We start from the raw sequence: 16,059 nt of genomic DNA on the forward strand, positions 1-16,059 counted from the left end.
TCAAAAGAGGTCATAAAAGGCAGAGGTTTTGATTTGTCTGGGATTGGGCCTCTTTGATTACGGCTAAAAGATATTGCCTAAGGCAACAATAAGGGAAAAGGGCTTTTAGGGTTTTTGAAAAAAGCTGTACAATGAAGGGAGAGTGGCCAGTTCTCCCAGTTCTAGGATTTTTCTCATTTGGTTTAGTTTTACCTGGGAACCCCGAGAAGCTGCTTGGAACGAAGAGGTTCCATGTTTCAGCCAATGATTCCTAGCTAATCCTCTCTGCAGTCTCTCCCTCTCTTCTGTAAGAACCTGTGTTTGAATTAACCTTTTTGCCAAGGGGTGTGTTTATGGGAAGTTGCAAGAAATCGGAACAGACGTTTGTTAAATTAGATCATGTCGGGTCAAATCGTTGTTATTCTAAATTCTGTTTTCTTTTGTTTGTGTTTCCTCATGGTGGTGTGTAAATAAATTCTGTTTTACTTGAAGCCAAATGATTTGATCAACTACATCGTTCCTGGGCTATCCACTTACACGTCTGCCTAAAACATCTGGAGAAGTTAGGGTCTGGGCTATCTTTTTGAAATATTTTGAGGGGGTTTGGCCTGGTCCATAACCAGTGTAGTGTGGGCATGATGGGCTGAATGACCTCCTTCTGCACAGTAATGCTTCAGTGATTCCGGCAGTAATTATGAAGTTCTGAAGAAAATTCAAAAATCACACAACACCAGATTATAGTCCAACAGGTTTATTTGGAAGCACTAACTTTCGGAGCGCTGCTCCATCATCAGGTGATTGAAGGAACAGTGCTCCAAAAGCTAGTGCTTCCAAATAAACCTGTTGGACTATAACCTGGTGTTGTGTGATTTTTAACTTTGCACATCCCAGTCCAACATAGGCACCTCCACATCATGAAGAAAAAGTCATACCAGGTTTGAAATGTTAACTCTGTTTTTCTCTCTCCACAGAAGCTGCCAAACCAGCTGAGTTTCTCCAGTATTTTCTGTGTTTCAGATTTCCATCATGTGTAGTATTTCGCTTTTATTACCTTTTGTAAACTGGTGTTGACACTGCTCCGCTATATGGTTCTCGAACTGGTCTGTTACCATATGCCCAATACTAAATGGTGTTGTTGATACCAGGCTGTATGTCTCCTTTTCTCTCTCTCTCCTTTCTTGAATAACAAGTTATGTTTGCGATCTTCCCATTTTGCGGGAGTCCGAGAATCCAGGGAACACTGGTATATCAAAATTGATGTATCCACTCTCCTTTAAAGAGGCAAGATGCAGCAATAAAAGCATATATTTTTGTTGTTCAATGGTTGTTGATGCAGACCACCTGGTCCAAGGGATTTCTTTAAATCAATTCTGATTAATTTGTGTTGTAGTATTTATTTTCACTAGACTTGTGATCATCACAATTTTTTGATTTTTTTTGTATTTTCTGCCATGAAAACAGATACAATATATTTCTTTGCTTGCAATGTTCTCAAATCCACTATAATTCCTAGTGTCATTGCATGTATGGTCTCCACATTGACTTTCACTAATCTCTTCCACTTTATACATGAAAAGGAACTTTTGCAGTCTGTTATTATATTGCTTACTAGGTTACTCTCATATTTTTTCTTGCTTTTTACCAATTTCTCAGTCATCCCTTGTTGAATTCTAACTTCTTCATAATCGTCAGGCTTCCAACTCTTTTTGTCAACATTATGAGCTGCTTTCATTAATCTTGCGTCATCTTTGACTTAATAATCATCTAACTGATGGCTACACGTAGAGTAATGGTTTCAGGAAACAGCTTAAGTATCTTGGCTTTATTCCGCATTTCTGATGCGATAAAATGGAAAGGGGAATGCAGGTAAGTTTTAAACATCTTCAGAAAAGTGCTTTGAAATCAACCTTTAGCAAATGTTTGGAATATGCATTGGAGAGGAATATACATGCTCCAAAGCAATGGATCACACAATTAGGCTCATGACTTGTTACTCCTTGTGATAGCGTTGCTGAGATCAGGAACTCTTTGTCTATGGAATTGAAGTTCTCCCACTCCCCCGTCTCACCATGTTTGAACAATTTCATGATTTATATTCTCAAACACAACATCCATAAATTAAGCACAAGAATGCAACAAAGGCCATTGTTGAGTGAAAGCAGCTTTGACCTCAAGTATTTTGTTAATTATTTTGCTGTGGAATGATAGCAAGCTTCACAAAGACTTGATGTAGGTTTTACTAACTCTTCCTCCATTGCTACTTTGCAGTCTGCTGGTAGCACATTTGCATTTAAACTTTCTTTACTTCATTTTCCAGCTACCCCCTTCCCCCCAAACCTCCTCTCCCCCATTCTGATGCTAGTTACAGCAATGCCTTCAATGTTGGGTATTGACGGTACATGTTATAAAGAAAGGCTGGATAGGCTGGGACTTTTTTCACTGGAGTGTAGGAGGTGGAGAGGTGACATCTGAGAAGTTTATAAAATAATGAAGGGTAGAGGCAGAGTTAACGGTAGGTGTCTTTTCCCTAGGATGGAGGAATTTCAAGACTAGGGGGCACTTTTTTTAAGGTGAGAGGAGAGAGATTTCCAAAAGACATGAGGGGAATTTTTTACACAGATGTTGATTTGCATGTGGAATAAACTTCCTGAAGAAGTGGTGGATGTGGGTGTAATTACAAAGTTTAAAAGACATTCAGATAAGTTCATGCATGGGAAAGGTTTGGAGAGGAAAGGGCCAGGAGCAGGTTTAGTTTGGGATTATGTTCGCATGGACTGCTTGGATCAAAGGGTCTGTTTCTGTGCTGTATGACGATATGACCACATGAGGGAATTAAGAACCACAGGTTGACAGTGGTGGGATAGTTGAGACTTCAATAGTTGATTCTGTAAGTGTTAAGATGTCGATAACAATGCTGTGGAGGTAGGACCAGATGGAAAATGGAAAATGAGTTCATACCAAGTTACTTACTGACACTTTGGACTCCTGACAATCCAAAGATGTGCAGGTCAGGTGAATTGGCCATGCTAAATTTCCCATAGTGTTAGGTGCATTAGTCAGTGGGAAAAGGGGCTGGGTGGGTTACTCTTCAGAGGGTCGGTGTGGACTTGTTGGGGCGAAGGACCACTTTCCACACTGTAGAGAATCTAATCTAAACCTCACAATGGGTAGATGGAGAGCACTATTAGTAGGGATGTTAATAATGTGCCTTAATCCTCGCTGTATTTGATCCAGGAAATTCTGGCAAAGGGGGAGATAAAATTGGAAATGGAACATAGGAGCAGACGTAGGCCATTCAGCCCATCAAACCTGCTCTGCCAAACTACATCATGGCTGATCATCCGGCTCAATGCTCTATACCCATGTTATCCCCGTATCCCTTGAAGCTGTTAGAAACAACAAACTATCAATTTCTTTCCTAAACTTACTTGATGACAAAATTTTGACTGCTCTCTGCAGCAGAGATTTTCGGAGATTCACTACCCTCTGAGTGAAGACATTCCTTCTCACCTCAGGCTTAAATTGCTTGTCCTATATCCTGAGATTGAGTTCGCTGGGTCTATACCTCACAAACAGGGGAAACATATTTCTTGTACCTACCCTGTATATGTCTTTAAGATTTTTGTAACTTTCTATGAGATCACCTCTCATTCTTCTAAACTCCACAGAATATAGATCTACTCTCTTCAATTGCTCCACAAAGAACAGTCCCACCAACCCAGGAATCAGTCTGGTGAACCTTAGCTGCAGTCTCTCTATGGCAAGTGTATCCTTCCGAAGGGAAGGGAACCAGAACTGCACACATTACTCTCAGTGTGGACAGCAAAGAAGGTTATCCCAGAGTACAGCAGGACCTTGATGAGAGGGGCAAATGGGACAAGGAGTGGCAGATGGAGTTTAATTTAGATAGATGTGAGGTGCTGCATTTTGATAGAGTGAATCAGGGCAGGACATGTACACTTAATAGTAGGATCCTGGGACGTGTTGCCAAACAGAGAGAGCTTGAGATGCAGGTTCATAGTTCCTTGAAAGTGGAGTCACAGGTAGACAGGGTGGTGAAGAAGGCATTTGGTACGCTTGCCTTTACTGGTCAGTGCATTGAATATAGGAGTTGGGAGGTCATGTTGGATATTGATTAGGCCACTTTTGGAATACTCTGTTCAATTCCAGTCTCCCTGCTATAGGAAAGATGCTGTTAAATTTGAAAGGGTTCAGAAAAGGTTTACAAGGATGTTGTCAGGGTTGGAGTGATTTGAGCTATAGGGAGAGGCTGAATAGGTTGGGGTTATTTTTCTAAGAGTGTCAGAGGCTGAGAGAAATAGAAGTTTATAAAATCATGAGGGGCAGATATAGGATGAATATCCTTGGTCTTTTTCCCAGGGTAGCAAAGTCCAAAACTAGAGGGCATAGGTTTATTGTGAGAGAGGAGAGATTTAAAAGGGACCTGATGACCAACTTTTCCATGCAGAGGGTGGTGCCTTTATGAAATGAGCTGCCAGAGGAAGTGGTGGACGCTAGTACAATTACAACATTTAAAAGGCATCTGGATGGGTATATGAATAGGAAGGGTTTAGAGGGATATGGGCCGGGGTCTGGTAAATGGAACTAGATTTGTTCAGGATTCCGGTCGGCATGGTGGAGTTGAACCAGAAGGTTTGCTTCTGTGCTTCTGTCTGTAAGACTCTTAAGTGTGGGTTTACCAATGTTTTATACAATTGAATCAAGACTTCTTTGCTGCTGTATTCAAATCTGAATTGAGGTTGAAACTTTATTGCTGGAACAGCACAGCAGGTCAGGCAGCATCCAGGGAACAGGAGATTCGACGTTTCGGGCACAGGCCCTTCTTCAGGAATCATCTTGCAATAAAACATACATTTCCTTTTGACCTGCTTGCTGCACCTACAAGCTAACTTTCAGTGTTTTATGGGAAAAAAACATTTAGGTCCCTTTGGACAGCAACACTTTCCAATCTCTCACCATTTAAGAATACTTTGTCATTTTGTTGTCCCTAGCAGAATGGAGAACCTCACACTTATTCACATTATATTCCATGCCATTCTCTTACCGTGCTCAATTGGACTATTATTTATAAATATTCAGGCATCACATCTGTTATAATAGATTCTAGTATTTTCTCTACTACTGACATCAGACTGATGGGTTTGTAGTTTACAAGTTTTCACTATCCCTTCTTTCTTAAGCAGTGGGTATAAATTTCCAACCTTCCAATCTGTGAGCACCATTGCAGAATTAATAGAATTTGCATAGAATTCTTACAGTGTGGAAGCAGGCTATTCAGCCCAACAATTTCACACTAACCCTTAGAAGAGCATCCCACCAAGGCCCACCCCAGTAACTCTGCATCGCCCATGGCTAATCCTCCTAACCTACACACCCTGGACACTGTGTCTAATTTAGCATAGCCAATCAACCTAACCTGCCGATCTTTGGAGTGTGGGAGTAAACTGGAGGAAACCCACACAGACATGGAGAGGACGTGCAAACTCCACACAGACAGTCGTCTGAGGGTGACAGGTCCCTGTTGCTGTGAGGCAGCATGCTAACCACTGAGCCACCATGCTGCCCCAAATTTTGAAAGATTATCATCAATTATTTTATAAACCAACAGCTTTATTTGGAAGCACTAGCTTTTGGAGCGCTGCTCCTTCATCAGGTGATTGTGGAGTATAAGGTCGTAGGACACAGAATTCATAGCAAAAGTTTACAGTGTGATGTAATTGAAATTATATACTGAAAACGACCTAAATTGTTTGTTAAGTCTCTCATCTTTTAGAATGGGCATGTTGGTTTCAGTTCTTTCATATGTAAATCCCAGAACTTTCTTAAAGTTGCATTCTCAAGTGAACTTTAACAATAGGTGCCATATTGGCCTAGATAATGCATTGAAAGTGTGAGGTGCACTGTGTGAGGCTGTCTGTACCCCAATGTTCAAACTGATTCTAATTTTAGAAATGGATTTACAGACTCTTAAATGGATTCAAGCAGTTTTTGAGCAAAACAAAATGTCATTCTGCAAGTACAAATTCACCCCACAAACTTATATGTGAGTGTGTTTGCATGCATGTGAGTGTGTGTGCGTGCGGGAAGGTATGAATATCTGTGAGAAACTGTGTGTATGTGTATGTGTCACCCACACTTGGACACATACATCACCCACAAATCACCCACATCTTATAACCTGGTGTTGTGTGATTTTTAATTTTGTACACCCCGGTCCAACACTGGCACCTCCAAATCATGACATCCATTATCTCTGTAGACAACTCTTTCAATGCTTTAGTGTGAAACTCATCAGGGCTTGGAGATTCATCAACTTTCAGGTTACAACCTCACAAAGTTCATTTGCAATCTCCACTACCCCATGATTTGATCACATTAATTGAAGAATTTCCCTATCTTATCGGGAATCAAATGGTCAGATTCCTTTAAATGCTGCTGCCACTCTGAAACCTTGACAAATGACAAAGGGGAGCTACATTGATCTAGCAGTAGCTGCTGAGATGATGAAGAAGATCTATCATATGGCGAAAGGCAGGAGAGTTTGAATGATAAAAGAAGGATTAAAGTAGATGGCAGTGAGACAAGTAAAGAAACAAAAGATATGTGTGAAGGAGGCATGAATGGCATAAGTATTGCCAATAGAAATCTACTTTATATCTGCGCTTAACTGTTTTATTATATTTCTCTTGCCTTTTATTTTCTCTTATTTATTTCCAGCATTTACTCCTGAAAGCTTGTTTAACATATAAACTTCATAACATAAATACAATTTTTAAAAGTACTGTATGCTGAAAATCAAAAAAAGAGTTAGAGGTAAATATAACAGCTGTGAATGATGCATACAAATCCTATTTACATCTCATTCCATTCTATTCAAAACGTATCACAAAGCATAAAAATGATAAATGGCTGGCAGCTCATTATGAGGCCGTAAGAGTCAGTAAAGCCTGGAAAGTTAGTATGTTAAATTTTATTCACTTGTAAGATGTGGGCGTCGTTGGCTGGGCCAGCATTTGTTGCTTGTCCCTAGTTGCCCTCGAGAAAGTGGTGATGAGCTGCCTTCTTAAACCTCTGCAGTCCAAGTTGAATATGTGCTATTGTATGGTTTCATCATAAAACAACACTGTTCTCATAGATTTACAATAGTGCCATTTAATGTCTATTTGAAATCACAAGCTTTTGGAGCATTGTTCCTTCATCAGTGTTACGAAAGCTTGTGATTTCAAATAAACCTGTTGGACTATAACCTGGTGTTGGGTGATTTCTGACTTCATTAATGGATGTGTGTGCTGCTCCTTGTGCTGTTGTTAGCTCCATCTCTACCTGTTCCCAGTACATATGAAAGATCATCAAGCTGAAATGCTAACTTTATTCCTCCCTACAGTTGTTGCTGATCCTGCTGAGTATTACCAACATCATTTGTCTCTTTTTAAATATCAGATTCCAGCATTTGCAGTATTTTGCTTTTGTATATTTAATTTTGTAAAGCCTGACGTCGGCGATGGGCAAGTTGTTGGAGAGAATCCTGAGGGACAGGATATACATGTATTTGGAAAGGCAAGGACTGATTAGGGATAGTCAACATGGCTTTTTGCATGGGAAATCATGTCTCACAAACTTGGTTGAGTTTTTTGAGGAAGTAACAAAGAAGATTGATGAGGGCAGAGCAGTAGATGTGATCTATATGGACTTCAGTAAGGCGTTCGACAAGGTTCCCCATGGGAGACTGATTACAAGGTTAGATCTCACAGAATACAGGGAAAACTAGCCATTTGGATGCAGAACTGGCTCAAAAGTAGAAGACAGAGGGTGGTGGTGAAGGGTTGTTTTTCAGACTGGAGGCCTATGACCAGTGGAGTGCTACAAGAATCGGTGCTGGGTCCTCTACTTTTTATCATTTACATAAATGATTTGGATGCAAGCATAAGAGGTACAGTTAGTAAGTTTGCAGATGACACCAAAATTGGAGGTGTAGTGGACAGTGAAGAGGGTGACCTCAGATTACAACAGGATCTTGACCAGATGGGCCAGTGGGCAGAGAAGTGGCAGATGGAGTTTAATTCAGATAAATGCGAGGTGCTGCATTTTGGGAAAGCAAATCTTAGCAGGACTTATATACTTAATGGTAAGGTCCTAGGGAGTGTTGCTGAACAAAGAGACCTTGGAGTACAGGTTCATAGCTCCTTGAAAGTGGAGTTGCATGTAGATAGGATAGTGAAGAAGGCGTTTGGTATGCTTTCCTTTATTGGTCAGAGTATTGAGTACAGGAGTTGGGAGGTCATGTTGCGGCTGTACAGGACATTGGTTAGGCCACTGTTGGAATATTATGTGCAATTCTGGTCTCCTTCCTATTGGAAAGATGTTGTGAAACTTGAAAGAGTTCAGAAAAGAGTTACAAGGATGCTGCCAGGGTTGGAGGATTTGAGATATAGGGAGGCTGAACAGGCTGTGGCTGTTTTCCCTAGAGCGTCAGAGGCTGAGGGGTGACCTTATAGAGGTTTACAAAATTATGGGGGGCATGGATAGGGTAAATAGGCAAGGTCTTTTCCCTGGGGTCGGGGAGTCCAGAACTAGAGGGCATAGATTTAGGTTGTGAGGGGAAAGATATAAAAGAGACCTACGGGGCAACCTTTTCACACAGTGGGTGGTGCGTGTATGGAATGAGCTGCCAGACGAAGTGGTGGAGACTGGTACAATTGCAACATTTAAGAGGCATTTAGATGGGTAAATGAATAGGAAGGGTTTGGAGGGATATGGGCCAGATTCTGGTACGTGGGACTAGATTGGGTTGGGATATCTGGTCGGCATGGACAGGTTGGACCGAAGGGTCTCTTTCCATGCTGTACATCTCTATGACTCTATAACCCATTTCAGTAGTTTTTGGACAATGTAACAAAGTTCGTGTTTCTTTTCCTTTTGAAATAAACTTTGATCTCCCTTTGTTAGCTCTACATTGATGGCCTCTGTATATTGTCAGTAACTGCCCACCACAGTAAACAAATTGCAAAAGTAAAGCTTATAGCTCATGCAGCCAAGTTTCACTCTGTGTGGTGGTGATTATTATTAGCACAAGCTGGAATCATAACAATTCCTGACATATAAGTACAGTGAGTAGCTACTCTGTCTCAATCTAAATTCTTGTATGAAATAGAGAGGAACTGCAACTGAAAACATTTGGTTAATCTGTTGGAAAGGTAATTTTTTTGAACTGAGGAATTCCTTAAATGCACAGATGCAAGCTTTGTGCAGAGTAAGATCCTCTTACTATCATGGGAGAGTGATATATCAACTTGTTGCCAAGAGCAGCAATTCTGAACTGAGTATATCTCAACACATGTTGGAGTTCATGAAGACTTTTGCTCAATGGCCAAACAGGTATTGGTTAGAATACCGTTGAAGACAGATGAGTCTCAGCCCGTAGCATATGTCCTCCTATGCTACTGACCAACCTCTCTTGATCAAAGTCAGATGCATAACTGATATTGTTGAGCAACTCCTCTGTAGTTTGTGAAAGTGACACGTATATTATTAAAGAAAATGTGATGGTTTTGTTTGGGTTCGGGGAAGGGAGGAGAGGAACCTTATTTGATACACTGTGACATTATTTGCAAACAATCTCGATATCCAGTATTCAGCAATTTAGGGACAGTTTTCTGAATTTGTGTTGCTGCTAGGGTGTTTCACATGCCTGCCATAAGTTTTGAGAAATTATTGATGCACTGTTCAAGGTTTCCAGTATCAAAGTCAGCAAGATCCCACACCATCAAAATGCAGATGATAGATCGCCACTAGAAATGCTTCGTGCTAGCCTGGTGTGCATAGGATAGTTAACCACGTGACAAACCAATGTCAGGGTCCACCTCCTCATTTATCCTCTAAAAGAACAAATATTTCGATTCACATGTACTTACCTAGTGCTTTATCTCAGCTTCTCCTGTCTACTTTTCAAGGTTCACCTGTTTCTACATGTCTGTCTGCCTGCCTATCTATCTATCCGTTCATCCATCTATCTATCTGTTTTTTTTTATCTATCCAACTTGCAGAAGGCAGTCAAGGCTGTCCTGTTAAATATACTCAAGGTTGGGATTTTTATGCAGTTGGGGAATCAAGGAATTTGAGGAAAAGGCAGGAAGATGGAGTTGAGGATTGTCATGTCATCCATGATCTTATTGAATGACTTTATTTCCTTTCTCGTCTTTTTATCGTTTAGGAATGTTCTGTCAGAGATAATTTTAGAGTTTAAGCATGATCTCAATGATGCAGACAATTGCAGTGAGGGAGTGATGGTCACTGATCTAGACTAAATCCAATGAGTATTACCTGCTGATTGTACTTTCAATAGTATTATGTGGAATCTAAATAGCCTCAAACTCCGACAATTGCACTTCCTTCCCCCATTGTCCCTTTCTAGCTCTGTTTGAAACTATCCTAACGGATTATTTATCATTAACTTTTGTCCCGATTGTGAAAGTAAACAGTGTGTGACATATGAAGGTAAAAGCCCATGGTGTTGAGGGTAATATTAAGACATGGATTGAGCACTAGCAAATTAACAGAAGAGAGAGACTTGGGTAAGGTTTGCATTTTCAGAGTGGCAACCTGTAACTAATGGAGTGCCACAGGGATCAGTGCTGGTATCACAATTATTTACAATACGTATTAATAACTTGGATGAGGAGTATGAATGTATTACAATTAAGTTGTGTATAATACAAAAATAGTTAGGAAGACAAGTTGTGAAGACGGCACTAAAAGTCTACAGAGCATTATTGACAGATTTAGTGAGTGGAAAAAGACTTGTCAGATAGGATATATGGGAAATGTGAGATTATGCACTTTAGCAGGAACAATAGGAGGGCTGAATATTATTTAAATAGGAAAGACTGCGGAAAGCTTCAACATGGAGGAGTTTAGGGGTCCTCGTGCGTTAACACCAAAAATCATATCAGTTCAGCAAGGAATTGAGATGATAAATGGAATATTGAATTTTATTTCAATATGAAAATCAGCATTGGTTAGACCAATACGAGGAATTGGTCAGCTCAAACCTAGAATACAGTGAACAGTTTTGGTCCTTTTAGCTAAGGAAAGAAATACATTGGAGGCAGTCCAGAGAAGGTTCATTAGGTTAATCCCAGCTATGGAGGAGAGTTTGAAGAATGAGAGGTGACCTAATTGAAACATACAAGGTTCTTAGGGGTATTGATAGGTTAGAAGCGGAAAGGTTGTCTTTCCTTGTGGAAGTGTCTAGGACCAGAGAGGATAATCTCAGAGTGAGGGGTCGCCCAATTCTGACAGGGATGAGGAGGAATTTCTTCTCTCAGAGAGCAGTGAATCTGTGGAATTCTTTACTGCGGAGGACTGTAGAGGCTGGACCATTATATTCACTGCTGAGATGTACATGTTTGTAATCAGTAAGGGAATCAAGCTGGAAAATGGAGTTGAAGACTATCAGATCAATTATGATGTCATTGAATGGCAGAGCAGACACGATGGGCTGAAGGTCTCCTTCTGCTCCTTTGTCTTATAATCTTATAGGAAGCCTGAAAAGGTTGAGAAAGTAAGAGCCGGGATTTTAAAATAATAAGGTTTCAGCGTTTATTGCTATTAAACTCGGAATTGGACAGCAACCTTTGAAGATTGCAGGTGTCCAGTTAAATATGGAAGTCAGGAAGTTACTGCCTGAATTTCCTGCTCTTCAGAATCTTCATTACACTGCTAGCTGATCAAACGATGACATTGAAACACTTGGAACAGCATGATGGCATTTTATTTATGTAATGGATATCCAGTAAATTGGCCAAAAGAGTTAGTGTTTGGCCATTCCAGTGTAAGGAATTTTTATAATGGTGTGGTATGAGCAAACAACCTCTCTGACTTGGAAACTTATAACTTTTACAAATTTGAGGGCTTGTCCCTTTGTAATGCAATTCTTTTTGAAGTTTTAAAATGTCAAAACGAAGTAGAAACCTTTTCTTTATTTCTATCTTATTTCTGTTACTCCTAATTCTTTGTTTCTCTCTTTCTACTTTGCTCCCTGTACCTGATCTGACATTTAATTCACTTTTAATTAATACTTCCAGCTTCAGAGCTGCTCAGTAGTAGTTCTTTAAGATGATCAGTGACCGTGTTAGACAGTTACTGGCTCTCACACTAAGGTTTCTGGTAGTGTTTAGAAGGTGCTGCACAGAAATGGCTTTAAAAGTTTCAGTATAAAACAATAGTGGGCAAAAAGTCTAAAATGTATCTGGTACCATCTGTTTTGCTGCTGAGATCAAAATTTGGCCCATCAGTGTTAAGTAAAAACTATTTTTTGTTTTGTATTTGTAGTAAAGGCAATTTTCTGACAACAAGTGGAACATGGAGTGTGTTCAGGTAGCCAAAGAGGCCGAAATGGTGGAAATTATTCCAAATGGCAATCATGTGGAAGATCTGACTGTACCGATCAAAATACAATCTGAGGAGGACAGGTAAGTGATGGCAACTGAAAGTTCGTATCTCAAATAGATCTGTTATTTTACAATAGATTCTAGATGTTCTTTATTGCTGGTGATGAGACATGTGAATGGTTATTATACCAGCATAATGGTCGTGTAGCCCAAATAATTGTCTCCACTCATTGTTTTTTCTGGCTCTCACCATGTCAAGCAGCTGCTTGGCTGAGGGTTAAGTTTGTTCCCAATCAAATGGAAGGTGAGCAACTACAGAGGCTACTCCAGCCCAGGATGAAACCCCCATCTAGAGAGCAGGGTGACACCGTGGAATGACCCACCTCACTGCCCTTCATCCCACGTTACTCTTCCAGTTGAGAGAGGCACGCATTGGTGTTGGCAGCCTAAGCTAAGCAAAGGTACTTCATGTTGTAATGTCAGCACAAAAACCCTGAGGAAGAAAAATAGATAACAGGAGCAGGAGTTGACCATTCGGCCCATCGAGCCTGCTGCACCATTCAGTACAATCAAGGTTGATCATCCAACTTAGTACCCTGTTCCTGCTTTCTCCCCATACCCTTTGACACCTTTAATCCTAAGAACAATACCTGACTCTTTCTTGAAAACATTCATTATTTGGCCTCAACCGTTTTCTGTGGCAGAGAATTCTCACTGTATGAATTTCTCCTGACTTCAGTCCTAAATGAGGATTACACCATATCCCATGGTTTGGTTATTGAGAACCACCTTCCTGCTTTAACCCTGTCTTGTCTTGTTAGAAGTTTATAGATTTCTAAGAAATCCGTTTCATTTTCTAAACTCAAGAGAGTAGAGCTCTAACTGATCCAGTCCCTTTTCATACATCAGTTCTGCTAACCCAGTAATCAGACTGGGAAACTGTTGCTGCATTCTGTTTGTAGTGTTCCTTAGATCTGCACCCTCTTCACTGCTCATCCATCCATCCAGCTTTGGGTCATCTAGAAAATTGGAGATATTACATTCCGATTTACATTTTAGTTTGCTCATCTAAATCATTAATTTATTGTATTATATGCATGTCATTACATATTGTGAATAGCTGGGGCCCAAGCATTGCTCCCTGTGGTACCCGACTAGTTACTTCCTGCAGTTGGAAAAAGACCCTGACTATTCCTACTCTTTGTTTCCTGTTTGCCAACCAGTTCTCTATCCAAGTCAGTCCTCTACACCCAACCCTGTGTGCTTAAAAGTACACACTCATCTCATACACGAAGCTTCCAAATAAACCACATCCCCTTCTCAACTCTGCTGGTTAGATCCTTGAAAGTTCTAGTAACATGGTGTGCAGTCAAGATAGGCTCAAGTTTTTTTTTAACTCAGTGATTTAGATTACAAGTTAACCCAAGCAGAAACGAATGGGCTCTGAGATTAAAGTTACTATGCACTGTTCGCTTCCCATTCTTTCTCCGCTGCAATATTTACCATCCCTTCGCCGTCATCAGTGACTGCCTGAATCAGGAGGAAGCCTCATTACTGCGTCCTGTCAACTGAAATCCTGACAGGGGCATGCCTCAAAGAGGACACAGTGAATGCAATCAGTTATCTCCGTGGAGAAGAAATCATCTCCACACTCCAGAGGAGGACTATGTGGCATTGCTACCCCTGCGCTCTGTTCTCTACCTTGTCTCCTTGAGACAATCTGACCCACCCCCAGCACTGACCTAACCTCATTACCCAGGTATGGCTCCAAGCTGCTCGAATTTGTCCCAGTCTTGATATGATGAGCTGGCACCAGTTCCAGTCTTTCAGGCATGTGGGCCTGACATGTCACCAAGAGGAACGAAAGGGGCATTCTGCCCTCTCCTCACCCGTTCCCTGCCCAGAGTTATTACTACCCTTTAAACACTGGAACATTGTTCTCAGATGAGTAAGTAATGAGTAGTAATTAGACTGTCTGTATTAGAGTCCTTAGTGTATTGCTATGCCTCAGTCAGCCTCTGATGTATGTAGGCCTTGTCATTATATTATGATCTGTAACTGAGATCACTTAACTATGAACATCTCTGCTCCACTGGGCTTTGAGGATTTATTTCCTTAGAATCATTTGGTTTAGGAGCAAGTGAATTCCCCTGGCTCAGTTCTGAAAGCATCAAGTAACAGTGGAACACAGCAGACATTTCCATTTCCTTCTTGAGAATTACATTTTTGTTGCTTTGCCACCAGAAAATCCTTTGGCGTACTTATTTTGGAAAGTATTATTGTAATGCAGTAAATGAGCCAGAGCTTTAATTGGCATATCAGTGGATTTTGTTGCTGTATTTTTAAGTTCTTTACATTAGCATTTATTCCTGTTCCCTCAGAAAAATCATGCTTGTCGCATCCTCACAAACTCACTTTTAAAAGGAATTGATTCTGTTTCTGTTCATTTGACTTAGAATATTTAAGTTATTGGTGCAGCCCTCCCACTCCAAGATATGAGTAACGTATAAAAGGCATGGGAAAAAAAATTGGAGTGTTCAGTTCTGGAATGCTTTTAATTTTGATTCTCGCAATTTAAAAACCCTCAGCCCTGACTCAAAATATATTACCTCTCAAATTATACAGTTGGGCACCAGCATAGGAACCCCTAACATATTTTTGTGCCTTCCTATCCTAGTTAATGACTACTTAGGTATCTCTTCCTGCCACCAACTGCTAATTTCCCAACAGGAGTAGGCCATTTAGCCCCTTGAGTCGTTCCACCATTCAGTGAGATCATGGGATTTAAGAATCAGTCACATTGCTTCAGCTCTGGAGTTGCATATAGGCCAGACTAGGTAAGGATAGTGTATTATCCTTCCTAAAGGACATTTGGGAATCACTCGGGTATTTACAGTAATCAAAGGTAGCTTTATGAATCCAGTACTGAGGTGAATTTTACGTCTCACCAGCAGCCATGATGAGATTTGAACTCATGTTCCCAGAGCACTAGCGCGAGCCTGTGTCTTCTTGCTCAATGACTTTAACACTTGCACTTTTCAGAGCGAAGAGGAAAGTCATAGGCTGTGCTCACTGCCACCTTCTCCAGGTAAACTGGATGAATAATAAATGCTAGCCCACCCAAATGGTCTCACATCCCTTGAATGAAGAAAATAAATTGCCACAAGTAAATCTCTGATTTGATTTATTTGCGACTTCTACTCTTTGAAATCAATAGTCAGATAGACCCTCCATTACATGGACATGTGAGATAAAGATACAATTACATAATAATTGCAGATACTTGACATTTATGAAATCAGAAGTCACACAACACCAGGTTAAAGTCCACCAGGCTTATTTGAAATGACAAACTTTCAGAAAGCTGTTCCTTCATCAGGTCACTTCACCTGATGAAAGAGTAGCGCTCCAAAAACATGTGATTACAAAATAAATCTGTTGGACTATAACCTGGTGTGGTGTGACTTCTGACTTTGTCCACCCACATCTTGACATTTATGCACATTTATTTCAATCTCTTTTCTCTCCATCCAACCTGTAGGTACGAAGATAATGAAGGAAACTCGGCAGAGTGCGATGAATTCTTGCCTCACTCAGATGCTGAGAAGAAACCTACTCGCTTCACAGATGTGAGTTTTTTTGATATTTTGTGAAGAAAACATTGTCAATT

At 40.5% G+C, this 16,059-nt stretch overlaps 1 protein-coding gene across 1 annotated transcript in view; it reads left to right on the forward strand.

The window, feature by feature from the left end:
- The window catches only part of LOC122558863 (sodium-coupled neutral amino acid transporter 3), a 137,671-nt gene that overhangs the window by 32,056 nt on the left and 89,556 nt on the right, over positions 1-16,059 (forward strand). Inside the window, exons 2-3 of the mRNA XM_043707722.2 lie at positions 12,331-12,470; positions 15,931-16,018. Coding sequence (XP_043563657.2) covers positions 12,361-12,470; positions 15,931-16,018 — 198 coding nt within the window. The 5' untranslated portion in view covers positions 12,331-12,360. The remainder of the gene's footprint in view (positions 1-12,330; positions 12,471-15,930; positions 16,019-16,059) is intronic.

This window comes from Chiloscyllium plagiosum, unplaced genomic scaffold (genome assembly GCF_037043375.1).
Source record: "Chiloscyllium plagiosum isolate Xiang-an unplaced genomic scaffold, Cpla_swu_hap1 HiC_scaffold_14, whole genome shotgun sequence".
NCBI classification, from domain to species: domain Eukaryota; kingdom Metazoa; phylum Chordata; class Chondrichthyes; order Orectolobiformes; family Hemiscylliidae; genus Chiloscyllium; species Chiloscyllium plagiosum.